Below are 27,830 nucleotides of genomic sequence, written 5' to 3'. Positions count from 1 at the left end.
CATCATCATCTGAGGTGTCCGGGTCCCTGTCAGGGAAATTCTTGGTTAGGCGAGGCATGTCTCGAGGCATCCAAGCAGGGCCAGGAGGATCTTGTGCTTCCAGCAGGGGTTGATCCCGGCTTGCAGCCAGGGCTGATTGCGCCTGAACGAAGGCTTGAAGACCTTGGAAAAATTCTAACCAGGAGAAGGTGCCTGGGTCCATGTTAATCCCAGGGGGAGTCTGAGTAGGGACCCCTTAGGTGCCCTCTTGTGGAGAAGCCATTTCGGAGTTGCATAGATCCAGGGTGCTATCATATGTAGTAGCTCTTGATCCATCCTCAGACAGTGAGGGACGAGGCTTTGGTTCCCCCTGGGCGTCTTCATAGTGATGACACAGGCAGGACTCCAGTTCAGGCTGTGCGGCTCTGATGTGGCAGGCTGTGCAAAGAGAGTTCCTTCTGGGCTTCTTGGACGCCGGTGCCATTGCCTTTATGTCTAGGCGCACAGGTAATGTGCTTCAATGTGCACATAGTTATGCGCGTGAGCACAATGCGCACGTGTAGCTGTAAGCACAGCTGTGCGTGTAGTTATGCGCATGGTTACGTGCAGTTGTGAGCGCAGGTGTGCGCACATCTACGTTGAAGGCGCACAAATTGGGCGCACTGACCGACCGGCCTGCCCCGCGCGTTCCGCCAGACGAGAAGGGAAGATTACGCCGACTACCCCGCGTATAAGAAGGCACCCCACAAGGGTCTCCACGTGTTCGGACCCCCTGCACCGGACCAGGGCCTAGCCCAACCAAGGCTGCTCAACTGGATCCGTGCTCCCTTTTTTACCTCACCGGGTGAAATTCGGAATCGGGTCGGCACTCCAAGCCCCGGGGACCTTAGTTTAAAGTTGTCCTCTTACCTGGTCTCGGCGCTTACTGATTGCATGCCGGGACGGTCTCCAGCTACAGGGGGAGATGGCTTTACCTTCACTGCCGCACTCGGATGTGCCCTTGCTGCCATTCAGCCGCTCTAGGGGCTAAGTTCACGCCGGGGTTACCTGCTACCAAACCAAGGCTCACCTCTGAGGGATATTGAAATCACCTCAGGAATTCTCAACTGGGGAAGGGACCCTTAGGTATCACCGCTGGAGAGTGGGGCTCCTCTTCTTAAGGTAAATTTTGTCTTCTTGATGTAATTTCCTAACACTGTGCTAGTGTGTGGGATAGTGTCCGCATCTGCTAGGAGACAGAGAGGTACTGAAGAGCTGAGGTCACTGCAGGGGTATATCTAGGGTGACGTCAGCTTTGAAATCTGACTCCATCTGCTAGCACAAGAGTACATAACCCACTGGTCCTGAGTCCATCTGGCTACATGCTAGGAAATAATCAATTATATCAGCGAACCCTGACAAGCAAAATAGGTCTAGATCCTCCTATATACAGGAAAAGGCCTCGAAAATCAACCAAGAGGAGAACTCTTGGAAGAAGACTGAAGAGTTTCCTTTGGGATCTCAAGACAACGAAAAAAAAGCAACTGGGGTCAGAGAGCCCTCCAGAAAGAAATTGCAGTCCGCTAGCATCTGAAGGACAGAATGCATTTCCAGAAGCATGCTGATAGGCACAAAACCCAAGCAACAACTGGAAGAAGAAACATAAAAAGAAACAGCAGAGTTTGTGGCAGAACCTATCCGCCAAAGTACCAGACAGATCTGACCACCCAGGTCAGATGTCAAGAGTGTCAGGGGATGAAAAGCAATCCCTGAAACGGGTTTGCTAGCCCAAATCCATGAGCAGGGAGTTAAGCTAGGTCTGAAACTCACCCACGCTCGACCCTGTCAAAGTAGGTCTATCATCCTGTGTGCAGGAAGGCACTTTGATCAACTCATTGAAGTATGAAAAGCTAAAAATTGTACTAGCTAGAACTTGTCAAAAAATAGGGAAAAGGTAGTGCACCATTCCCTGCAGGTATACACTAAGATATACCATGATTGCCTAGCTTTTCTCCCCACCTTCTAACATTCCAATTGAGCCTGCGATGCTGCGGTAAAAAGGAGGCACTAGGAGAAATTGTGCGCCCCAGTGCCTCTTGGTAGCGGGCGCCCAGGAGAGGTCGGCTGTCAGTTGGTTAGGAAAACAGGCGCTCAATTTTACCAGCATCCGTTTTCCTAACTGGCTGCAGTGTCACAGGTTAGGAATATGGACGCTCGTTAATTGAGCGTCCCTTTTCCTAACCTGACCATGGCACAATTTTTTTTTTTTAAGAATGTCCTACTTTTTGTTCCTCCAACTTAATATCTCCAAAATTAATGCCTGCTCTGGGGCAAGCATTAATTTTGAAAAGTAAAAATGTGCACGTTGGGCACACTGTTTTTTTGAATTGGGGGAGAACAGCTAATAGCCTCATCAACATGCATTTGCATGTGATAAGCGCTATTAGTTTCACGGGGGGAGGGGGGGAGGGGTTGGACGAGTGTTTTGGACGTGCTAATCCCTTTATAGAATAAGGTGTTGTGGACACATATCCAAACCCGCATCCAACCAGGTGTAAGGTAGAGTCCCACATGTGAGACTGATTGGCAAGAGCGGCCATCAGCGAAAAACGCACATTGTGCTCAGCAGACATCAAAAGGTGGCTCCCACATGAGAGAAACCCCTAATCTTTGCCTGGTGGCTGACCAGAAAGGGAGATCCCGAGTACAAAGAGGAGACTGAATCCGGAATAGCTCCCTCACGAAATAAACCTGCTATGTCTTAGGATGACCTAGAAAAGCGTGATATCGACTGACCTGCTCTCAGATCCCACGGAGAACAGAGAGCAATTGCCAGTCAGAAACAATGTAAGCCCTTTTCCGGGAAAAGGTGTAGGGGTGGACAACCAGGGGTGAAAGGAGGAACCCATAAGGATCGCCTCTGGAAACTCATTCAAACCTCCCCTTTCCAAAGGGACAGGAAGAAACAGGAATAAGGGCCTCCGATCCCAAAAAGTTTTCACACTCTCCAGGTGAGAGTGTGAAACAATCGCTGACCGCTGAGGTTCATAAGGGAGCAAATCAGCTGCTGGCGGCCACCATGTCTGCTGGGCTAGGCTGCCACAGTAACCAACGGAAGGACCTCAGCAAATATGGTCCAAGAGATGACCACTGCCATCCCTCAACACCAGCAGGTCCTGGTCCACAAGGAAGCAAACCAATTCAAAAGAATTGAGACTCCAGTTTGGCGACAAAGCCCCAGAAACTTCCCCACAAAGGGGATTCAAATGTAAGCTAACACAGGAGAGGTCAAAACACATACTCCTCTTCTGTTGGAGGGTAAGACTCCTGAAACTACCCTTCTGGTATCTATACCAATAGTGGTGCAACAAGGAATGCAGTCTTAGGTCAGACTTGTGGCTGTGGCTCAGAATGGGAAACACATACAACCATACAGGGCACTGGACGAATAGTGCCCTCTACTTTAAAAGTGCGATGACCAGTACTTATGCAGCGGTACCCCGTTCTGCAAACGGCGGCGTGCATACACATACCCCTTGAGGGTAGAATCCCACAGCACAGCAAGGACCAAATACCACCTGTTAAAGTCAGCAGTTGTGCACTGTCAAAATGCAATCAAAGAGTGTGTGATGGCACCCTCCTCACTAATGTCCCATAGCACCCTAAAGTGTGAAACAGACAAGGAAGATGATAGCTTGATGCAACAATGGTGGCCCACTATCTCTGGGTACATTTGTGCACAGCGCCCTGACAGAGAGAATGCCGCCAGCCAACGTGTTGGAGGAGTAGACAACCCCCGCTTTACCTGACACTGTTGCCCTAACTTCTAATGGAGTCAGTGTGACAATACAGTCCTGAGTGCGACTGAGTTCTGACTATGGCAGTTCATGGTAGTGGATGGCTTTCTGCGGCATCGCTCCCATGGAACCCACAGTACCTGATAACACTCCACATGACTGATCGTAGCCCTTATAATGGTGTCATGAATGGCTCTCCACTCTTTCCATTATGTAACAGCATCAGGGAAGCCCATGGTTACCTATAGTGCCAATGGTGCTCTGCAGTGGTATCCAGTGACATTCAACCACTTCCACTGGTGCCCACAGTGGTGACATCACCCATAGTGACAACAGCGCTGATGGATCGCACCTAAGGCACCAAATGACGCCATGTCCAAGACTTCGACAGCACTGAACAGCATCGCAGGCCCTTGACATGTTCGACACACAACACCATCAATGGTATCCCATGCACCTGAGGACGTCAACAGCTCGGTAGCATCCATGGATGACCATGGTGTCTACAGCGCCCAAAGGCACCAATGACTCGCTAACAGCATAGGACAAAAAAAATGTTGAGGGTTTGTGGCACTAGAGACTTTGATGCTTGAAGGCAGAGGCTCTGTCACTCAAGGGCTTCCATGGCACTTGAGGGCTCTCAGGACCCCAGCAACCCTATAGTTGACAGCCTCAAGAGCAACCAACATGCTCAATGGCCCCCTGATGGCGATGGTACTCAACATCATTGAGAGTGGCCACGAATGTCATCACTGCCAACACACCCAAAGGCCTTCATGACACTCGATGGCACCTTGATGGCATCAAAGGCAGCTATGTATCTCAAAGGCATTGAGGGCGTCCATGCCATCAAGGGCAGCATCAATGGCATCAAGGGTGACTATAGTACTCTATACTCAGTGGCAGTCCTGGCACCCAACACAATTCTGACTCCAACGCATCAGTCTAAGCCACTCAATGACATTTGAAGTCAATGCCACTACTCTGCAGCACAGAGGCCCAAGGCACACGATGACGCTTGGGTTGATGACCGCTCCTCAGGTGCATCTAGAACCCATGGTATTCAATGGCATCTATGGCACACAATTGTGCCCACGACACTTACAGCGTGGAAGGGTTCTCACCCGCAGCCAGGGAGATTGACAGCGTACATGCCTATAGGCGATGGCCCTTATGCTGTTGAGGGTAGCCATGCATTTCGATGGCATCAAGGGCGCCAAAGGCACCTTGCTGATGTCAAGGAAGACCATGGCGCTAATGGCAGTCCTGGTTTCTGATGCGGTCCTGACATGCGGTCTGATATGCATGGGCAACCGATACCAGACATGGCACCTTCTCTCACAAGGAGACTGCACTGCCATCCCTGCAAACAGAAGGAGAGGCTTAACCATTCAGGGCTCCTGCTTGTGGAAACTAGTTCCATAGAATGTGGGGAGGATGAGCTCTCCCCCTCCCCCAACCCACACAGGTCCTCAGTCCCTTCAATGTCCAAGCCAACATTGATGACGATCGACAGGCAAGTCAACATGAACTCCTGCCTGGGTAGAACTCTGGCGAATCCCCAGGCTCAGTGGCCCTCACTGACTTCTGTTAGTCCTGCCAGCACCAGACAAAGGCACAAAAAGAGACAGAGCAAGTAAAGAACACAGAAACTAAACTGCAGGCATAGTATTTATTTACTAAGGAATAAAATTAGACTCTACCAGGCTGCCCAGTGACTAAGGCCCGCCATGCTGCAAGAAAGAGAAAAAGAAAACTACCATAAGGTAAAAGAAAACAGCTGAAGTTCCAGAAAAAAATCACAATAAAAACTGTAAAGAGAGAGCAAAGCTGAATACTGTGACCACACAGCTCCTGCACCACTTGGTTCCGCAGGAAAAAAGAGACTGGGGGGCTCTGCCTAGGGGGCAGGTGATAAATACAGCTGCAATTGCTCAGTAGAACATGTTTGAAAGCACTAGAATCTTTGAGATCAAAATTCCAGACCAGGCTCCATCTGATGATGTCACCCATATATGAGGATTGCCATCCTGCTTGTTTTCAGAGAAAAATCATACAAATCAACTTAAATACTGTATGCACAAAAACATATTTTTGCACAAAACTTAGCTATAGTAAAGGAAGGAGCAGTTAAATGTTTTGTGATAAAGTCTATGATTTTGCATTACACTTTACAGCAAAAAACTGTTAATGCAATTTGCATAACAGGTAAATGACCCAGGGCAGCGAGAAAAATATCTCGCAATAGTGGGTCATTTAAGAGTTCTCATAGAGACTCCTGTAAGTTAATACATCATCCCTTAGTTTTCATTCTTTGCAATATTTAGCACTGATAGAAACACTAAGCTGTATTTGGAGGTTCATCATTTTTTGTTGTTTTTGTTGTGATTACCTACTTATACAAGGTGTACCTTATACAGCAAGGGTGTTTCAGTAATCCAAAAGGAAATACACAAAAAAAACCAAGTTACCATGAAGGAAGGGTAGATTTGTGTTCAGCTGGAAACAGCCACTACTGATGGACAGGTTAGTTTCCTGAGAGTTAAAATTCTGAATAGACTGCTTCTCTGCTCGATCTTCTTCAAGCAAAACTGCAACCACCTTTCAAAGAGAAGCAATAACATGAATATTTTGCATGTTTAGCTGGCAATATTATTAATTTGAGCCATTTCAATAATGCACAGGAACTTCCCAGTGGTGTAACTGTTAGCACAGAGTACTGGACACCAGGAAGACACAAGTTTGAGTCCCAATCAAACTCGAGAGCCAGTTAGAACAGGAGACCTGCACAAAGGTAGATAGCCAGGGGTGCTGGAAAAGCACAAGTGCAATATTGCAAATTCTGCAATCTTCAGGTTTTTCAACCATTCTTTGATTTTTCCATATTGCTTTTTGCTGTTCCACCCTATTTGTTTTATGTTTTTGAGAACTTTCTTTATTAGACTAGAATGCAGCACATGTCCTCATAAAGCTGACCCATGTTCCCAGCTTTTTTTTGTTTTGTTTTGAGCAAGGTTAATCTTCTTGTTTGAGCAATGATCATTATATTATCCTGTCCCCAATGGGATGAGATGGTAGGGTGTTAACTCCCCATATTCAAGTATTCAGTTTCAGCCAAAAGACCAAGAAAGAATTGTGCTCAATCCATAGCTCAGACCCTCTGTTTAACACGACATTTGATCTTAGCCAAAGGCTAAGTACTGATGAACAGATACTACACTTGATCTTAACAATTGTCCCATTACTACGGCATGGGAGATTCATGTTTGGATCTCCAGTTTACTAGGTTTGATCAGAACTGGGTGCACTGTGAAGGTGGTGCATATCAGGCTCAGGGAGGGAAGGAAGAAGGTTACTGCCACTACAGAGTCCCCTGTTGGCCAAAGAACAATACTGAGGACTTGATTTGGAGGAGGTGTCCTCCAGCCCTTATGCTAGCAAAAGTTCCCCAGAATTGCCATGCAGTCTGACATGGGGCTTGAAGATGGGAGAATGAAAAAGGGGAAAAGAAAAAAAAATCAAATCAGACACAGAAATCATCAGATTTATTTACATATTAATGATAATCTATTGAATATAACAGAGATATTATTGCAGCTCAAACTGTGTATTCTCAAGTAAATGTATTTCTGTTTAGGACAAAAATATACCTGACAAGCAGAACGAAGGAAGTTTGCCAGTTTTTGGGAATCAACTTTAGGTATGGATGCAGCATCCAGAGACGGATCTTTACTGTTACTGGGTCCTGTAAGAAGACATACAGTATGTCAGAGGAATCATCTGCCAAAACCTCCTGTGCCTCACATGCATAAAGTAAGAGAACACATCTTGATTCTGGCTTCAACATAAACCCAAGATCCTTCCAGACAAGACAATACCTTACAGTATTTAGCAGTACAAGAAATTACTGCTTAGAAAACTGGGTGATACAGAATCTAGGGCAGCTAATTTCCAAAGATAGGAAGTCTGTGAGTATGCTTTACACGCGAGTTTCCACAAATTTTCAAAGTGAACATACATGCATATTTTACCTTTGAAAATCCACAGAAAGTACATGTATAAACTCCACCACACAAAGTTACACCTGCTCCTAACATGACATAAATTATGATTGTGGATTTAAGTACATATTCTTTAAAATCAAAAGTTTGCAAGTAAATCCAAACCACTCTCCCAGAATACTTCTTTTTTTTGTGTGCACAAAAGAGTTATGTGCATACTTTTTATATGCAAAGACGAGCAAATTTTCTATCAAGCAATTTATGCTCACAAAACAGTTTTTTCTGCATGTCAATAGCTTTGAAAGTTACCCTTTTATGTATACAATTTTAAAACAGCACTGCTACATAAAGGCAAAACCAAAATTCCTATGACCAGCTGAGCCTGAGTGTACTGAGGAGTCCCAGGGAGAGAGGGAGGGGAGATGACTACTGCGAAGAGCCACCTACTCAGCTCTAGTGCCAGCAAGTACACCCCAGAATCTGGAGAGGAGTAGGGACATTAAGAGACACAAAGAAAAAGGAAAATTGGTTCTTACCTGCTAATTTTTGTTCCTGTAATACCACAAATCAGTCCAGACAAGCGGGTTTTATTCATCCCTACCAGCAGATGGAGGTAGAGAACAAAACTTTGGGCACTGCCACATATATGAGAGTGCCACCTGCAGTCCCTCAGCATTAATCGATACCCAAGTCAAGATAAGTAAAAATTAAAGAGCGAACGAGGCTCCCAACATGGATACCCCTGACCAACTGGAAACCTAATCTATAACAGCCAAAAACTGAAAATGTAGCCAAATATGGCAACTCTGCTTACGCAAACAAATACAGCAGTCTTTCGGCAAAGATCCTCAGGGCGGGCCTCTGGACTGATCTGTGGTATTACAGGAATGAAAATTAGCAGGTAAGAACCAATTTTCTTTTCCTGAACATATCCAGATCAGTCCAGACAAGCGGGATGTACCAAAGCCCTCCTATACTGAGCAGGAACCCGAAAGACCCGCTTGAAGAACACTCCCCCCAAAAGGGGCCGTCTCTGGAGCCCGCAGATCCAATCGGTAATGCGGCTCTACAGATCTCCTGTGGAGACACCAGCTGACACTCAGTCCAAGACATCGCCTGAGCCCGAGTCAAATGCGCTCTAAGTCCCACTGGAACCGCTCTTCCTTTGGAGACATAAGCTGCAGAAATTGTCTCTTTCAAACAACGAGACAAAGAAGCCTTAGACGCCTTTTCTCCTTTCTTTGCTCCCCCGAAAAGGACAAACAAATGATCAGATCGACAGAAAGCATTAGTGACTTTTAAGTAACGCAAAACCACCCGTCTTACATCCAAAAGATGAAACTCGTGCCCCATCGAGGGATCCCGAGCCCAATCCAGAAACCCGGGCAACTCCACTGATTGGTTCACATGAAAAACCAACACCACTTTAGGAAGAAACAAAGGTACCGTTAACAAAGACACCTTATCTGAAGATATCTGGAGGAACAGATCACGACACAAAAGCGCCTGCAATTCCGAAATCCTTCTAGCCGAACAGATAGCTACCAAAAAAACCGTCTTCAGAGTAAGAATCTTCAAAGACGTCCGGTTCAGAGGTTCAAAAGGCTCCTCACAAAGGGCCCTCAACACGAGATTGAGATTCCATTTCGGACAAATGCGACGCAGGGGTGGACGGAGATGTTTGACTCCCCGTAGAAATCGCAACACATCTGGATGGGAAGCCAAAGCCTTCCCCTGTACTCTTCCTCTGAGACAGCCCAAAGCAGAAACCTGTACTCAAAGGGAAATATGGGCTAATCCCGTGGATAAACCCACCTGCAGAAAGGACAAAACATGGGACACCGAAACCTGAAGCGGGTCCAAGCCCTATTGTCCACACCAGGTCTCAAACACCTTCCATACCCTGGAATAGACTAACGAGGTAGAAGGGCGTCGCACTTGAAGAAGCGTGGCAATCACGGGTTCCAAATACCCTCTCACACGCAAACGTCTCCTCTCAAAAGCCAGGCCGCTAGACAGAAGCGATCCTTCCGATTGGAAAAAATAGGACCCTGATGAAGGAGATCCGGTAGAAGGGTCAGGCGCAGCGGACTGTCCTCTGCTAGATGCACCAGATCCACGAACCACAGGCGACGAGGCCACTCTGGAGCCACCATTATCACTTACCCCGCTGGCCCTCTACTCGCCTGAGCAACTTTGCTATCAGCAGCCACGGAGGGAAGACATAAAGGAGGACTCTGGTTGGCCACAGACATACCAGGGCATCAAGCCCCACCACCCCGGACTCCCACTGGCAGCTGAAGAACCTTTGCGTCTTGGTATTGAGACTCGTTGCCATGAGATCGAACTGCGGGGTCCCCCACTGCTCGCAGAGAAGCTCCCAGGCCCCCTGAGAGAATTCCCACTCCCCCGGATCCAACTGTTGCTGGCTGAGGTAATCCGTTGGACGTTGTCGACTCCTGCAACGTGGGAGGCAGCGATTCCCTCGAGATGAAGCTCTGTCCACTCGAACAGCAGCTGAGCCCTCCTGCGCTACCAAAGGACTCTTGGTTCCCCCCTGGTGGTTGATGTAAGCTACCGTGGTCGAGTTATCCGAGAAAACTCGCACATCCGATTGCGGACCAAGGGTAGAAACTGCTCCAGAGCTCTGCATACCACTCTCGTCTCCGGGCAATTGATGGACCATGCCTGCTCCAACGTCGACCAAAGGCCCTGAGCAGGCTTGCCCAGACAAACCACCCCCCAGACCCAAAGACTGGCATCCGTGGTGACCACCACCCAATCCGGGACCTCATGAGGCATTTCCTTCTCCAGATTGCTCCGCGCCATCCAATAGGCTAGACTGGACCTGGCCGGTTCCTTTAAAGGCAGGGGCAGAAAATATTGTTGCGACAGAGGACTCCAATGGGACAACAATGCTCTCTGCTAAGGCCTCAAGTGGGCAAACACCAAGGGCACCAGTTCCAACGTGGATGCCATCAAGCCCAGGACCTGTAAATAATCCCAGCCCTTCGGCACCCGTAGACGAAGCAGACACGCTATCTGCCCCTGAATCTTGTTCACGCTGTCGTCTGTAAGAAACACTCTGCTCCGCTGGGTGTCGAAACAGGCTCCCAAGTACTTGAGGGACCGTGAGGGGCTCAGATGACTCTTCTGCACATTGATGACCTAGCCCAGAGATTCCAGGAGTGACCAAACTCGGTTCATGGACCACACACACTCCTCTAGTGACTTCACCCGGATCAGCCAGTCGTCCAAGTATGGGTACACCAGAAATTCCTCCATCGTAGAGCCGCCGCCACTACTACCATTACCTTTGTAAAGGTCCGGGGAGTGGTGGCCAGTCCGAAAGGAAGCGCTTGAAAATGATAATGCTGTCCCAGAACCATGAATCTGAGAAATTTCTGGTGCTCTTGACGGATGGAGATATGAAGATAAGCCTCGGTGAGATCCAGAGACGCCAAAAACTCTCCTCCCCGTACCGCCGCAATTACGGTGCGCAACTTCTCCATCCGAAAATGTGGCACCTTCAAACTCTGGTTGACTTTCTTCAGGTCCAAGATAGGTCGAAACGTGCCTTCCTTCTTGGGCACCACGAAGTAGATGGAATATCTGCCTTGCCCCTGTTCGGAAATTGGTTCCGGCACCATCGCCTCCAGACTTAACAAACGCTGAAGCGTTTCCTGGACCGCTGCCCACTTGCTTTGGGAAAGACAATGCGACTCCAGAAACACCAACCATAGAGGGCGAGAAAATTCTAAGGCGTAGCTGTCTCTCACCACGCTCACGACCCACCGGTCGGAGGTTATCTTGGTCCACTCCCCGTAAAACCGGGCCAGCCTGCCCCCGATTACCAGCAACGAGGAGTGGACCTGCCGGATCTCATTGTGAAGACTTATTGCCACCCACTCCCTAGGTGGCTCCGCCTCTAGATGCCCTTCCAGACCCTCGAAAGAACTGCTGCCGGTGCGAGGACTATCTTGGGGCCGAGGCCCCTGAGGATCTCGGTGGACGAAAATGCCTTGACTCCCGAAAGCGAGGCCAAGAGGAGAAAGGTTTCCGGCCAGACTTTCGATCCTCTGGCAGCCTATTGCCCTTCGTCTCTCCCAGAGACTTCATCAGACGATCGAGATCCTCACCAAACAGCAGCTTCCCCTGAAAGGGCAGATTACACAGCTGCAATTTTGATGACAAGTCTGTTGACCAGTTACATAGCCACAAGTGTCATCTGGCCGCCACTACCAACACCATAGCGCGGGCCGCAGTTTTCACTAGGCTATACAAGGCATCTGCGCCATAAGCAATCCCCGCCTCCAGGCAGGCCGCCTGGACTGGGGAAAGAGTCCCGGAGGCCGACTGCTCCTGTGGCTTCTGGATCCAACACAAACAGGCCCTCTGCATCAGGCTTGCACAGACTGCCGCTTGCAGGCCGAGCCCCAGGACCACAAAAGCGCGTTTGAGATGCACTTCCAACTTTTGATCCTGAACATCCTTCAGGGCGGAAGCACCAGCAACCAGGATAGTGGTCTTCTTAGTGACTGCCAAAACTGCCGCATCCACCTTCAGGACCTTGAAAACATCCAAATGATCCTGCAGAAGAGGATAAAGCTTGGACATCGCCCTGTCCACTCGCAGACCTGAGTCGGGGGAATCCCACTCTTGGTTGATCAACTTCTGGATTTTCTTCGGAATTAGGAACGCGCTGGGGGGTCTTCATAGGCCATCCAGAACCGGATTACCCCCTCAGCATCTGAATCCTCCAGGGTGAGCTTAATCCCCCTGAGGTATGAGCGGATGAAGCTCCTTTCTTTTGAAAAGACAGATCACCCGCGGATAATCTCCTTCAGCCTCCGGACCCTCCGACGTCCCCTGTTCCATTTTAGAATCTACTGGGTCCAGGGGAGGGCCTCCAATCGGGTCCCCATCCCGATCGTTGTCCGAGGAAACCTCATCCTCCTCCTTAGACTCATCCAAGTCTTCTGAGGTTGATTCCAAGCACGCCAGACGTCTCTTGGGAGGTGGGATTCGCGGGTCCGCCTCATCTTTAGGGGGAACCTTCCCCCACTTCCCCAAGACCATCGGGTTTTCCGTGACACCGCACTTACCTGCCTGCCTAGCCAGGAAGGCCTCGTGCAGCAAAAGTACAAAATTGGGAGAACCCTCCTTCCCCCTGGGGTCCCCGAAGGGCGTTTGGGGCTGCTAGAGCCCAAGACATCCGGGCCTTTCTCCCTCGGTCAAACCATGGGCGACAGGAGCAACGGGGACCCCCCGGAACCCTGGGGAGCAACCCCCCTATCTGGCTCTGCCTCAGCCTCCGCGGCCATAGCCACTCCCTCCTGCACCCCAAGCGCCACCGCTGCGGACCGTGAATGGCTCCGTGGCTTTGCCAGCTTCTCTGAGCCTCCCTCCCCCCCCCCCCCAGCACACTCTGTGCAGAGGAGGAGATCAGTCAGGCAGGCACCAGCAGGCCTCCCTGAGCTGCCTTGTCTGTCATTTACCTCAGAAATAAAAAAAATAAAGGCAAAAACAAGCTATTCTCTCTCCGACCGCGTTGCCACACAGTCCGGAATGCAGGGGGGAGAGGCGCACCACTCGGGAGCTGAAACACACTGAAGAGGGCGCACTGCCCCAAGAATTTCCTACCAGCGTGCAAACCAGGCCGCTGCTGTGGCAGAAAATCACGCAGCCCAATCGGGAATGTAGTCAGCCTCCACCAGAGGAAATTTATCCCGACCGGGACCACCTACCTCCCAAAAACTCACCTGATCCGCCCACTAAGTGAGGCCTGCCCCGACGATCCCGCCAAGGTGACTGCCTGCTCGACAGCACGGCCTGCCTGCTAGCTGCTGCTGAAGCAAAGCAGACAGCTGCCGGTTTCTTTTTTTTTTTTTTTTTTTTACAAAATTCTTAAAGGTGCAGGCACATAGGAAAGCAAAACCCCCAAAAAGTAAAAAATTAAAGGTACTTCCCTGCTCCTGTTCAGTGGAGGGGCTTCGGTCCCACCAAGGAAAACAGACCACTGGCTATCAGTGGTCCCGGGGCTGCGGGCTAAAGCTGGCCAGGGGCATCCAACCCCCTGTTCCCCCGGCTCCAACCGAGGGGCGACCCTTCTTCAGGAGCCTGCAGGGTTAGCACCTCTACTATCTGCTGGAGGTAGAGAAATACTGAGGGACTATAGGTGGCACTCTCGTGTATGTGGCAGTGCCCAAAGTTTTGTTCTCTACCTCCATCTGCTGGTAGGGATGAATAAAACCCACTTGCCTGGACTCATCTGGGTATGTTCAGGAATGTATGTATTTGATGTATATACCGCCTTTCAGCCACTTCAAAGCGGATTACATTCAGGTAATTTTAAATAAATGATTTGATATAACACCATAAAACTAGGAAAAGCAAAATGTGTAACTAAATCTGGGTTGAGACCACAAAGAGTGTAGCATTCATGCTTTGTGAGATGGTATGTATCACCTGCAAAGTAGATTTAGTTGCTGGAAAAAGACAAAATTGGTTCATCAGACCAGCTGATGAAACCATTTCAAAAAGATAAGTCTCTATCCAAAGCATCCATGTTAAGCTGAAAGGTACAAATCATCTCCAAAGTACAAAAAGACAAAACTGGCTGCATTTTTGTGAAGCATTTTTATGATTGGCAGGTTAGCAAGTACTGAGCAACATCTTAAGAGCCCTATAAATCAATGGGATTTAAAAATCTCACCTCCAGATATCAAGGCACTCTCTCCTGGGTGCTGAGTCCATTTTTCTACAGTCTCTATTTCATCTGTTTGAAGATCTCTATCTACACGATCTTCATTGCACTGAACATAAGCCTGCATGAGTGAGATAGCAGTCATCAGCCAAGAGGAATCAGAATTCCTGTCCGTTACTAGCAGAATATTTTTTTTAAGTTTAATATTTTTAAAGTTAAAATAAAAACCTTGGGCCCAATATTCAAAGATATTTGGTTATCTGATATAACTTATCTGGCTAATTTAGAAGGGATATTCAGCAGCATGGCTGAATATAGGTACTTATCTGGTTAAGATAACCAAAAAAGTTGCCCCACCTTTAATCACCCACTGTCCACCTCTAAGATATCCACCTATCTACTTAGCCGGTAAATACTTAGCCAGCTTAGCCGGATAAGTCCCTATTTATCTGGCTAAGTAGCGCTAAATATCGGCCTCTGTTTTTATTTATTAAGGTAGGCTACATATGCTGTGATGGGAATAATGCCTTATGGACAAAATTTTACCTGGTTATTCTGAGTCAATCAATCCAGCTAATTTTACCTGGTTATTCAGCTCAAATGAACTAGCTGAATATCCGGTAAATCTAACAGCTCAACATATAAGCAGTTGGATTTAGGCCTGCTATTTGTGTGGTCAAAGTTGTGCAAGTAAATTTACCTAGTTATCACTGAAAATACACACTAACCAGCTAAATAAAATACCCATGCCAGAAAAGTCTCCAGTTCAGCTCCTTTTTTTGCATATCTAAACTTCTATGCCCTTCAGTTTAAAGCACACAAATTAAGCCCATTGCAGATGATAGAATTTTTAGAAAGTTAGATTTACTAGCTGAATCCAACACTCCTAAATTCTAATAATGTGTACTCTGGACAGATTATTATATGTAATTTTGAAAAAGATGCAAATAAAATAACATCTCATAATGATTTGTCGTCTTAATATATGCCTTCTCATGTCATAAGTTGAATCCAAGACCAAATATTTTATGTGCACTGGAAATCCTCCATATTATTCATCTTCACCAAAACTCCATCTGCACTGATAACCCGATATAGATTCACATTTTGAAAAGGACATCTGCATTGGAGGTAAAACTCCAATGATCTTTCACATGTCAACCGTTACTACAGAGAAAAAAAGGGGCTGATTTTTAACGTTCTGTGAATCGTCTTAATGAACTTTTTAATGTCATGGACTGATATTCATTATGTGAACCCTCAATGTAAAGCATAGCATTATGCTGCTTCAACACAAGCACACATGTTCAGTGGGTTAAACAAAATCTAATTGGACCTTGTTGAATCCTATAGATCTACACTTCATGACTTTTCAACAACTAATTTTAAAGGAACTCAGCGCTATTGAGAATTCTTCTGGCAAAAAGGATTTTTAATCTGAGAACAGAAGAATGTCAAGCCATATGGGAAGTATGGAACAATTGAGATATCAACAGAAAAGATCTGGCTCTTCTCAAATCCAGAAATCCACAACACTTATTGTGGAAAAGTCAAATTTAATGAACACAAAGTTGTAGAAAATCTTTAAAGCAATCAATAATGTTCCGCATCTCTGGAACACCCTACCAGTCAGTCTAAGACTTCAAAGCAATACCAAAATGTTCAAAAAAACTGCTTAAAACGTGGCTCTTCAAACAAGCCAACAAAGATGGGATAGGCTAAACTAATTAAAGGACAGTACCCACCAGTCATACACTATCCCCTGTCCTCTCCCTTACCTATCACCATAACCCTCCTCCCTCACAGTACAAGCACTCATGACTATACCCATCAATCAACCCTAACTCTGTATAAGCACTCCCAACTATTCCTATTGATTATCCTATAACTCTACCTAATGCCCTCATACTAACATTGTAATTCAAGTTGCCACCTTTGTCATTCTATAATAACTGTTGTTCTTTTGTTACCCCGAAGTTCTAATGTTAATCACTGTTATAGTTGCTCCTCTGAATTTTAATGTATATCGTTATTATAAATGTAAACCGGAGTGAAGGCCAACACCAATACTTCGGTATATAAAAATATACAAATAAATAAATAAAAAATAAATATAGGTTCGTCAATGATATTGGAGAGATTACATCAATAATGACATTAGTTTAGTCCCCCAACACAGGCCATATTTCACCAGGGGCTGCATCGGGAGGGACAGGCAAAACCAGTAAAGATTTGCTTTTCTCTGTAAATAATACATTACAAAAGAGACAAATCAGTAAACAAAGCTAATAACAATAACCATCAATAAGGTAGGAGAAATTGCACGTACCATTCAAATACGTGTTGTTAGCTCTGTTTATGTTGACTACAAGCCAAAGATCTAGTTCAGGGATTTTTTTAATCGAGGGTATCCTTTAGATGTTATTGAGCAAGCATACCTTTGAGCGCTTTATTCTAATCACAATTTATTTTTAGAGTAACAACAATCAATTAGAAATATCAATTAGTACATATTTTAAGATACACAGATAGAGCTGCAGCTGTTGCTACAGCTATAGGTAAGTACAGGCATATTTTGTCTACACGAGGTGTTTCATCAACAGCCTATAATTACCTTTTCTAGGGGCTGAACATCTGGTAAGATCAGCATTATCACCAGTCCAGTTATTAATGGAACCTATTCACAGACATCAAAAATGTAGATCATGTTCTTTTTATGATTTGGTAGATACTGATCCTACTTGGACACATCCCTCTACAGGGACAATCTTAAAAGCAATATAAATTGTTTCTACAAATTGGAGAAATTACTTACCTGATAATTTCGTTTTCCTTAGTGTAGACAGATGGACTCAGGACCAATGGGTATAGTGTACTCCTGATAGCAGTTGGAGACAGAGTCAGATTTCAATCTGACGTCAGCACTACATATACTCATGCAGGAAGCTCTCCTCTTCAGTATTCTCCTCGAAAAGCAATTGTGGATATATGTGTGTTTGAATAACTTGATTAACTTAAACTGGTTGACGTGATTTCTAGCTGGAGACCGCCGGTGCACTCAACCAGGAAACGCCAACACCCGGCAACTATGGGTGTCTTAACTAGGGGTAAAGTCTGGCTTACTCGTGCTTGTCTTGTTCTCGGGGATTGTGATTGTCCCCCGAGGTTTCCGTATTTTAGGGCAGCCGTGGGCGGGATGCTGAGTCCATCCGTCTACACTAAGGAAAACAAAATTATCAGATAAGTAATTTCTCCATTTCCTAGCGTGTAACAGATGGACTCAGGACCAATGGGAACTACAAAAGCTACTCCCAAAACAGGTGGGAGGCTGCCCATGGCCCACTTAGTACTGCCCTTGAGAATGCTGTGTCCTCCCAGGCCTGCACATCCAGGCGGTAAAACCTCGAGAAGGTGTGAATGGAGGACCACATCGCCACCTGACAGATCTCGGCGAGTGACAGCATCTTGGTTTCTGCCCAGGACACTGCCTGGGCCCTTGTGGAATGGGCCTTGACTTGTAGAGGTGGAGGCTTCCCTACCTCTACGTAGGCCTCCTTGATTACTTCTTTGATCCAGCGGGCTATGGTTGCCCACGAGGCCGCGTCCCCTTGTTTCTTCCCACTGTGAAGTACAAATAGGTGGTCAGACTTTCATATGGATTCCGATCTTTCCAGGTATTGGACTAGGAGTCTGCCGACGTTCAGATGGCGAAGAAGGCATGAGTCTTCCAATTCCTTATGCTCGTCTGGAGATGGGAGCGAGATGGTTTGGTTTAGATGGAAACGAGAAACCGCCGTTGGAAGGAAGGGGGGGGACAGTGTGCGCCACTGTGCACACAAGTAGTTTGTGCGCCCGGCTCGCCACTGCGCACAGCTCAGTTGTGCAGACAAGTCAGCGATCAAGGGGGGGAAATGGTGCCAATGACCACGCGGGCAAGATGGCGCCCCCCCCCCCCCCCCGGAGGGTCTCCACGTGGAAGGACCCTCACGCCGGATCGGGGCCTAGCCTGGACGGGGCTGCTCAACCTGATGAGACAGACACCGGATGGTGATCTGTGCGGCTCACCGAGCCTCGGAGACCGGAAACTTAAATAAAGTTTTCTACCATTTCCTTGTCTCGGCGCTTCCCGGTCTCGTGCTGGGCGGTCTCCGGCTGCGGGGGGAGAGGGGAATACCTTTATCGCCACGCTCGGTATTGCAACTGCTGCCTCTCAGGCACTCCTGTTCCTGGGGGCTAAGTCCACGCCGGGAACTGGCTACCGGACCGAGGCTTACCTTTGAGGGACCTCGGAAATCACCTCAGGAATTCTCAACTGGGGGAGGGACCCTTAGGTATTACCGCAGGAGAGCAGGGCTCGTCTTGTAGAGGTAAGATTTTCTTTCTTTGGTTTGGATTTCATCTAACGCTGTGCAAGAATGTGTAGAGTCCCAAACTGCTAAGGAGACGGAGAAATACTGAAGAGCAGAGCTTCCTGCAGGGGTATATGTAGTGCTGACGTCAGATTGAAATCTGACTCCGTCTCCAACTGCTATCAGGAGTACACTATACCCATTGGTCCTGAGACCATCTGCTACACGCTAGGAAATTGTGGTTTATGTGATCAAGTGTCCATGCCTAAGATTTATGTGGGATGGACAAAACACCATGTGATAAGATAAGATTTACATAACTTTGCGGATGATCAAAATTATTCAGAGTAGTTAAATCACAAGCGGACTGTGATACATTACAGGAGGACCTTGCAAGACTGGAAGATTGGGCATCCAAATGGCAGATGAAATTTAATGTGGACAAGTGCAAGGTGTTGCATATAGGGAAAAATAACCCTTGCTCTAGTTACACAATGTTAGGATCCGTATTAGGAGCTACCACCCAGGAAAAAGATCTAGGCATCATAGTGAATAATACTTTAAAATCGTCAGCTCAGTGTGCTGCAGCAGTCAAAAAACCAAACAGAATGTTAGGAATTATTAGGAAAGGAATGGTTAATAAAACAGAAAATGACATAATGCCTCTATATCGCTCTATGAATACTGTGAACAATTCTGGTCGCCGCATCTCAAAAAAGATATAGTTGCGATGGAGAAGGTACAGAGAAGGGCAACCAAAATGATAAAGGGGATGGAACAGCTCCCCTATGAGGAAAGGCTGAAGAGGTTTGGACTGTTCAGCTTTGAGACGAGATGGCTGAGGGGGGATATGATAGAGGTCTTTAAGATCATGAGAGGTCTTGAACGAGTAGATGTGACTCTGTTATTTACACTTTAAAATAAGAGAAGGACTAGGAGGCATTCCATGAAGTTAGCAAGTAGCACTTTTAAGACTAATTGGAGAAAATTCTTTTTCACTCAACACACAATAAAGCTCTGGAATTTGTTGCTAGAGGATGTGGTTAGTGCAGTTAGTATAGCTGGGTTAAAAAAAGGTTTGGATAAGTTCTTGGAGGAGAAGTCCATTAACGGCTATTAATCAAGTTTACTTAGGGAATAGCCACTGCTATTAATTGCATCAGTAGCTTGGTATCTTCTTAGTGTTTGGATAATTGCCAGGTTCTTGTGGCCTGGTTTGGCCTCTGTTGGAAACAGGATGCTGGACTTGATGGATCCTTGGTCTGACCCAGCATGGCAATTTCTTATGTTCTTATGTAGTTTATTTATTTATTTAACAGATTTTCTATACCGACATTAAAATACACATCATATCGGTTTACATTATAACAGCAGGTAGAAAATACATAGAACGGGGAGGTGGGCGTGGATAAACAGCAAAAACAAGAGTTAGAAAGGGCTCTAACTGGGAGCCCGAGGCAATAGTTAAAAAATGAGGGGGGGGGAGGGGGGGTGTAATGAGGGAGCTATATACACAGGGTGGGGTGGAGGGGTATAGATGGGAAAGTTGTATACATACTGGCATACATAGTATGTATACATAGTTGTATACATACTGGCAAATTACACGCACCTATGGTAGATTATTTTGTTTCTCATAAGCACACATTTTAGGATATGCACCAAAACATTCTTGATCAGGCTTCTCCTCATTTGCATGGTTCAGACCTAGAGATGGAACTCAAATGTTAACAATACTGGATTTTTACATTTTGGGAAGTACAACCTCAGGCATAAACTGTGAGATACAGTGGTATACCTTATAGTTCTTGTACTGAAGCAGCATAATGTTATGGTTTACAGTGAGGGTTCACATACATTAATCCATGATTCACAGCACATTAAAATTTGCCTCTTTTGCCTTTGTAGTAATAGCTGACATGCAAGATCATTGGAGTTTTCCACTGACGCAGATGTCCTTTTTGATCCACATTGGGTTGTCAGTGAGTTTTTGATGAAGAGTGACAATATAGAGAATTTCCAGTACATTTAAAGTATTTGGTCTTGGATTTAACTTAAGACATGAATGGACAGACATTTAACATGAAACAAATGCAGTTTGCGTAAAATACATCATAAAAAAATAATCTCTATCCATATAATTAAAACAATGCAAAGAAAAAGTAACATAGTTACTGACAGTGGAAAAAGACCAACCAGCCCATCAAGGCCACCCAGTTACTCCTGCTCACACTTCAAGAATATATCCCAGTTGCCACTTCAAAAATCTCCCTCCTGATCCATAACATTTTTTGTTGTCATCCTCATTTGTAATCTAGAATCTTGGGCAGATAAGCATTAAAGCTCACCCACTTAATTCACACCTAGCATCCCTTCCATCTCATGTCTAACCAGATAGCTTTGTAATAATCTAAATAACTACAAATACCTATGTGGCTATTGCTCAAATATCCTGAGTAGCCTGCCAGAAGCACTTGGTTATGTGATTGCCTGTGTTTCTGCTAGGACTTATAGGGGGTAATATTTAGTCACTGGCTGGATTGCAAAATTAGCCAGGTAAACTTATCCGGCTAATTCTAGAGGAATATTCAGAAATGTAGTTACACTATGAATATGGCTGGCTATCAAAGATAGCTGAATAAGTTTACCTGCTAACTTTAGGACTGCTATGCAGCACAATAGAGTTAGTCGGATATGTTATCCGACTAACTCTAAATATTAACGTTTGCTAAATAATTTATCCAGCTAACCTAACCCTGTCCAGAAACGCCTTTATGCTATCCAGCTAAATTTTAGCTGGATAATCAGATAGCTGGCTAAATGTTAGCCAGATAACTGTCCAAAATATTCAAAAGTCAGCACTTAACCAGATAAGTCACAAATTATCCAGCTAAAAGTCACTGAATATGGACCCTCTAGTTATTACTATACTTGCAGTCTGCCAAACAGACCAGCTGCTATTTAATTCTATCATCCCAGCCTGCCAGACAGATCTGGATGCATGGTTCCCTATGTTTCCACTAAGATTTCTAATATTTCATATTAACCTCATTCCTGTTCATTCAGGCAGCCCTAACAATCATTATTGAAACAGAGTATGACATTTTAAAAATTTAAAATCACACCTCAAATGTATCTTCTTTTTAATGTTTTAAATGACCATCATACTGGGCGACATCGTTGGTGAAAAAAGGAAAATTAGTTCTTACTGTTAATTTTCGTTCCTGTAGTACCATGGATCAGTCCAGACAGTGGGTTGAGCCTCCTCTCCAGCAGGTGGAGACAGACTAAAACTTGAAGGATGCCCTATATCAGGACAGAGCATATCCTCTAACCCTTCAGTATAATGTTTGTCAAAGCATAAAACAAGAAACCCAAGAATAGGATCAAGCAAGTAACTATAAAGCTCAATGGAGCAAATATAGAATAATGTAGAAAAACATAGCATACCTATACGCTCTTGCATCGACTTGGTATAAGAAAACGACCGAGGCTTCCAGTGTAATTGCTCAGTAATCTTGCATAAAGAAAAACTAGGAAAATCTGCAGACCTGCAAGAAAATAAGCTTCGAGAGGACAGAAGACACACAGGGAAGGGCGTCTGGATTGATCCGTGGTACTACAGGAACGAAAATTAACAGGTAAGAACTAATTTTCCTTTCCTGTACGTACCCGGATCAGTCCAGACAGTGGGATGTACCAAAGCTTCCCTAAACTGGGTGGGACCGAGACAGTCCCACTCGAAGCACTTGCCGCCCAAAGGAACCGAACACCGGAGCGTGTACATCCAGATGGTAGTGCCGAGCAAAAGTGTGCAGAGACGTCCAAGTGGCGGCCCTGCAAATCTCCTGTGGGGAGACAGATTGACTCTCCGCCCAAGAAGTAGCCTGAGAACGCAGAGAATGGGCCTTCAGACCCTCAGGAAGCGGACGACCTTGACAAAGATACGCAGAGGAAATGGCTTCCTTCAACCACCGCGCAATCGTGGTCTTAGAAGCCTGTTTACCCCGGTTGGGACCACTCCAAAGGACAAAGAGATGGTCCGATACCCGGAAGTCATTGGTGACCTGGAGGTAGCGAAGCAAGACTCGTTTTACATCTAGCCGACGGAGGTCGCCACCAGCCGTACCCACAATTTCCTCCGGAGAGAACGCTGGGAGTTCGACCGACTGGTTGACATGAAACGCGGAGACAACCTTAGGCAAGAAGGAAGGAACCATCCTGAGAGAAACCCCGGAATCCGAGAAACGCAAGAAGGGCTCCCGACAGGACAGCGCCTGAAGCTCGGAAATGCGGCGAGCAGAGAAAATAGAGACCAGAAAGACAGCTTTGAGAGTAAGATCCTTGAGCGTAGCGTGGCGAAGAGGCTCAAAGGGAGCCACACAGAGAGCACGAAGGACCAGGTTGAGACTCCACGACGGACACGTGGCCCGAGAGGGGGGGCGGAGGAAACGACGCCCCCCCTCTCGGGCCACGTGTCCCCCCCTCCGCCCCACAGGAGGGGCGGAGGGGGGGACACGTGGCTCGAGACACGTGTCCCCCCCTCCGCCCACACGTGTCTCGGGACACGTGGCCCGAGAGGGGGGGCGGAGGAAACGACGCCCCCCCTCCGCCCCACAGGAAACGAATCACGTCCGGGTGAGCCGCTAAGGCATGACCGTCCACCCGACCCAGGAGAGAGCCGAGCGCAGAGACTTGAACGCGTAGAGAACTGAAGGAGAGGCCCTTAGAGAAACCCTTCTGAAGAAAGAAAAGAACCAAAGGGATCGAGGCGGAGCGCGCCAGGACACCCGCCTCCATACACGTGGACTCAAAAACCTTCAAGATGCGCACATAGGCCAGAGAAGTCGACTGCTTCCGGGCTCGCAGTAGAGTAGAGATGACCTCCTCCCTATAACCTTTGAGCCTCAGGCGAATCCGTTCAAAAGCCAGGCCACTAGACAGAAGCGATCGGCCTGGTCGAAAAATACAGGACCCTGCCGGAGGAGGCGAGGAAGATGACCGAGGCGCAGGGGCCCATCCACCACTAGATTGATGAGATCCGCAAACCACGGCCTTCGCGGCCACTCGGGAGCGACGAGAATCACCAGACCCCGGTGGAGCTCGATTCTCCTGAGGAATTTCCCCACCAGAGGCCACGGGAGAAACACGTACAGAAGGACGTCCGCTGGCCAAGGCAGAGCCAGAGCATCCACGCCCTCTGCGCCGTGCTCCCTCCAGCGGCTGAAGAACTGATTGGCCTTGGCATTGCGCAGAGTCGCCATGAGATGGAGGTGAGGGGGACCCCACCTGTCCACTATCAGAGCCATGACCGCGTCCGAGAGTTCCAACTCTCCCGGATCGAGCGACTGCCAGCTGAGGAAGTCGGCTTGAACATTGTCTTTGCCTGCGATGTGAGAGGCCGCAAGGCACTGTAGGTGACGCTCCACCTAAGCGAGGAGACGGCTGGCTTCTAAGGCTACCAAGGGACTGTGAGTGCCCCCTTAGCGATTGATGTAGGCGACTGTGGTGGAGTTGTCGGACAGGACTCGTACCGCCTTGCCGCGGACCAGGGGAAGGAACTCCTGAAGAGCCAGGCAGACCGCCAAAGTTTCCAGTCGATTGATGTGCCAGCGTGACCAAGTCTGCGACCATGTTCCCTGGGTGGACTGAGAAAGGCAGACCGCCCCAGCCCAACAGCCTGGCGTCCGTGGGCACTATCGTCCACTGTGGAGCTTGAAGAGGCATCCCTTGCAGAAGATGAGGAAGAGACAGCCACCACTGTAATTCGTCGGCAGTAGAATCCAAGAACGGAAGGACTACATGGAACTGCTCCGACACTGGCTGCCAACGGGTCAGCAAAGCTTTCTGCAATGGATGCATATGAGCAAAGGCCCAGGGGACAAGGTCGATGGTAGAAGCCATGGATCCCAGGACTTGGAGATAATCCCAGGCTGTAGGAGAAGGTAGCGCAATCAGATTCCGGACCTGATCGATCAGCTTGAGGGCGTGCGCCCGTGGCAAGAAAACCTTGCCTACTCAGTAGCACACTCACAGTAGTCCCACACTTGTATGATTTTCTGTGGTAACAGGAAGCCCTGCATGAGCTGAGATTGGGGCTGCTGCAGGGTCTGTGCTGACTTGTATTACTAATGCTGATGCCACTTACAGATCACCATCAGGCTTGGGACAAGCCATGGGGGGAGGAGAAAGCTGCCTGTGCTGGTGGAGATTGCCAATGCTCCTATCTCTTCACTCAACACTGAACCCACCCCAAGAGCAAAATGCTGCCCTTGTCATTAACCTACTCTCTCTTGCAACCATATGTCATCCACTTTTGGCTCAGGGCTGCTAACCCTGGCCAGGGGACTGTTTGGAGAAGGGGCTGTTTGAAAAGAGGGATCAGATGAAGGAGAGATTTGAGGATTTGTCAGCTGGAAAGGGATTGGCTATGGAGGGTGAGAAAGGGGAATGACAGAAAATCATAAGAGGTCTAGAACGGGTAAACTCATTTACAGAGGGGATTTTTTTGACCTGGTATTTCCTCCATTCTCTTTTTTTTCCAGCTCAGTTGGAACCAGTGCTATTAGATCCACCCTCCCACTCCTCTTCGTCAAGTCACTGCAGTAATGATCCAGCAACTGTGAGCCATGCTCAGAGCTCCTTCTGGAATCTTGTATCATAGGCTCTGAATCTGTCCCAACAGGTGCAGCTCTTAATGTCCATGACTCCTCCCCCCACCCCCCACCAGGGCTGTGAATGCTGCCCCTGCTGCAGCTCCAGCTGCAGCAGGGGCAGCGGAGGGAGACGTAAATCCACGCGTGCCAGCGGGCTGCTGGCGCGCCGAGACTCGACCCGGGGGCGGTTCCGGAGGGCGCAGCCACGCCCCCAAAACGCCCCAGGCCGAAACCATGCCCCCGGTCCCGCCCCCGAAACGCCGCGTCATCGGGTCCCGCCCCCGACACGCCCCCTTCCAAAAACCCCGGGACCTACGCGCGTCCCGGGGGCTCTGCGCACGCCGGCGGCCTATGGAAAATAGGCGCGCCGGCGCGCAAGGCCCTGCTCGCATAAATCCGGGCGGATTTATGCGAGCAGGGCTTTTAAAATCCACCCGTAAGTGAACTTAATAGCAGGTAATGGACTTCTCCTCCAAGAACTTATCCAATCCTTTTTTAAACACAGCTATAATAACTGCACTAACCACATCCTCTGGCAACAAATTCCAGAGTTTAATTGTGCGCTGAGTAAAAAAGAACTTTCTCAGATTAGTTTTAAATGTGCCCCATGCTAACTTCATGTAGTGCCCCCTAGTCTTTCTACTATCCGAAAGAGTAAATAACCGATTCACATCTACCCGTTCTAGACCTCTCATGATTTTAAACATCTCTATCATATCCCCCCTCAGCCGTCTTTTCTCCAAGCTGAAAAGTCCTAACCTCTTTAGCCTTTCCTCATAGGGGAGCTGTTCCATTCCCCTTATTATTTTGGTCGTCCTTCTGTGTACCTTCTCCATCGCAATAATATCTTTTTTGAGATGCGGCGACCAGAATTGTACACAGTATTCAAGGTGCGGTCTCACCATGGAGCGATACAGAGGCATTATGACATTTTCCGTTTTATTCACCATTCCCTTTCTAATAATTCCCAACATTCTATTTGCTTTTTTGATTGCCGCAGCACACTGAACTGATGATTTCAATGTGTTATCCACTATGACACCTAGATCTCTTTCTTGGCTTGTAGCACCTAATATGGAACCCAACATTGTGTAATTATAGCATGATTGATAGTGTGGGGTCCTCGGAATGTTTGTTTAGTTGATATCTAAAGCAGTACCAGGTCTAACCTCTAAGGAGAACTAAAATATTTCTTCCACAACAGCTGCCAATCTACCATATGCCCTGCATGTCTTTCATTCTGCCCTCCTTTGCTACTAACTAGAAAGTAAAGTACTGACCTGTTTAGTGTTTGTTTTGCCAAAGTTTCTAATGTACATATCATACTCATTCACTGGATTCAGATCCAGAAGGGAAAAAGTGATTGAAAAATCCAAGTCAATTAGTCGTAGAAGTTCTGTACTGCGCTTCCTTTCAAAAAGAAAACAACAAAAGTAACATATCTATACCTTACCTGTATGCATAGTCATTTAGTCAGCAATGTATCAGTAACTTAAGTGACTTCTGAATTTAGTGATGATAATTACTGCAGTTACATGTATCAAGAAACAATATCTATTACACTAATGACTCCTTTTGAGAAATAGCTTTAAATATTATATTTCTAAAGAGCTAAATTTAAAGACCGGACAAAGCAAAATTGCTTACCTTGTAATAGGTGTTATCCCAGGACAGCAAGATGTAGTCCTCATATATGGGTGTCGTCACTGACGGCGCCCTGTCACGGAAAACTTTCTGTCAAAGTTTCTAGAAACTTTTGACTGGCACACTGAGCCCATTGAGCATGCCCAGCATGCCATAATATTCTCAGCCACAGGGGTCTCCCTTCAGTCTCGAATGTAGCAATAAGCTTTAGCAAAAATAAAATAATAAAATGTATCGGACCCAACTCCGCGGGGTGGCGGGTGGGTTTCGTGAGGACTACATCCTGCTGTCCTGGGATAACACCTATTACAAGGTAAGCAATTTTGCTTTATCCCAGGACAAGCAGGATGCTAGTCCTCACATATGGGTGATTAGCAAGCTATAGGCTGAGTCATTTTGTAGTGAAGCAACATTGCAGTATTGTTGATAAAAATGAGGCGGCCAAAAATCACAGCAGGTTGGATGTATAGAAGGAGTTGGGATTATACTGGAAACAAATTTTTTAAGACAGATTGTCCGTAGGCTGAATCTTGTCGTCCTTCTTTGTCCAAACAGTAATGAGCTGCAAAAGTGTGAAGAGAAATCCATGTTGCCGCTTTACATATGTCAAGGATTGGCACTGAGGTTGACATTGCTCTTACTGAATGTACCTTTACTCACCCTTGGAGATGAAGGCCTGCTTTTTCATAACAGAATTCTATGCAATCTGCTAGCCAGTT

The 27,830-nt window shown here is 47.0% G+C and overlaps 1 protein-coding gene across 1 annotated transcript in view; it reads right to left on the bottom strand.

Annotated features, from left to right (window-relative positions):
• The window catches only part of WDR60 (WD repeat domain 60), a 373,459-nt gene that overhangs the window by 165,280 nt on the left and 180,349 nt on the right, over positions 1-27,830 (bottom strand). Inside the window, exons 11-14 of the mRNA XM_029588515.1 lie at positions 26,748-26,877; positions 14,472-14,583; positions 7,406-7,500; positions 6,227-6,356 (exon numbers count right to left, since the gene is read on the bottom strand). Coding sequence (XP_029444375.1) covers positions 6,227-6,356; positions 7,406-7,500; positions 14,472-14,583; positions 26,748-26,877 — 467 coding nt within the window. The remainder of the gene's footprint in view (positions 1-6,226; positions 6,357-7,405; positions 7,501-14,471; positions 14,584-26,747; positions 26,878-27,830) is intronic.

Source organism: Rhinatrema bivittatum, chromosome 2, assembly GCF_901001135.1.
Source record: "Rhinatrema bivittatum chromosome 2, aRhiBiv1.1, whole genome shotgun sequence".
Classification (NCBI taxonomy): domain Eukaryota; kingdom Metazoa; phylum Chordata; class Amphibia; order Gymnophiona; family Rhinatrematidae; genus Rhinatrema; species Rhinatrema bivittatum.
Note: the sequence above shows the minus strand (reverse complement) of the source record. Positions and strands in the feature narration are given on the sequence as shown.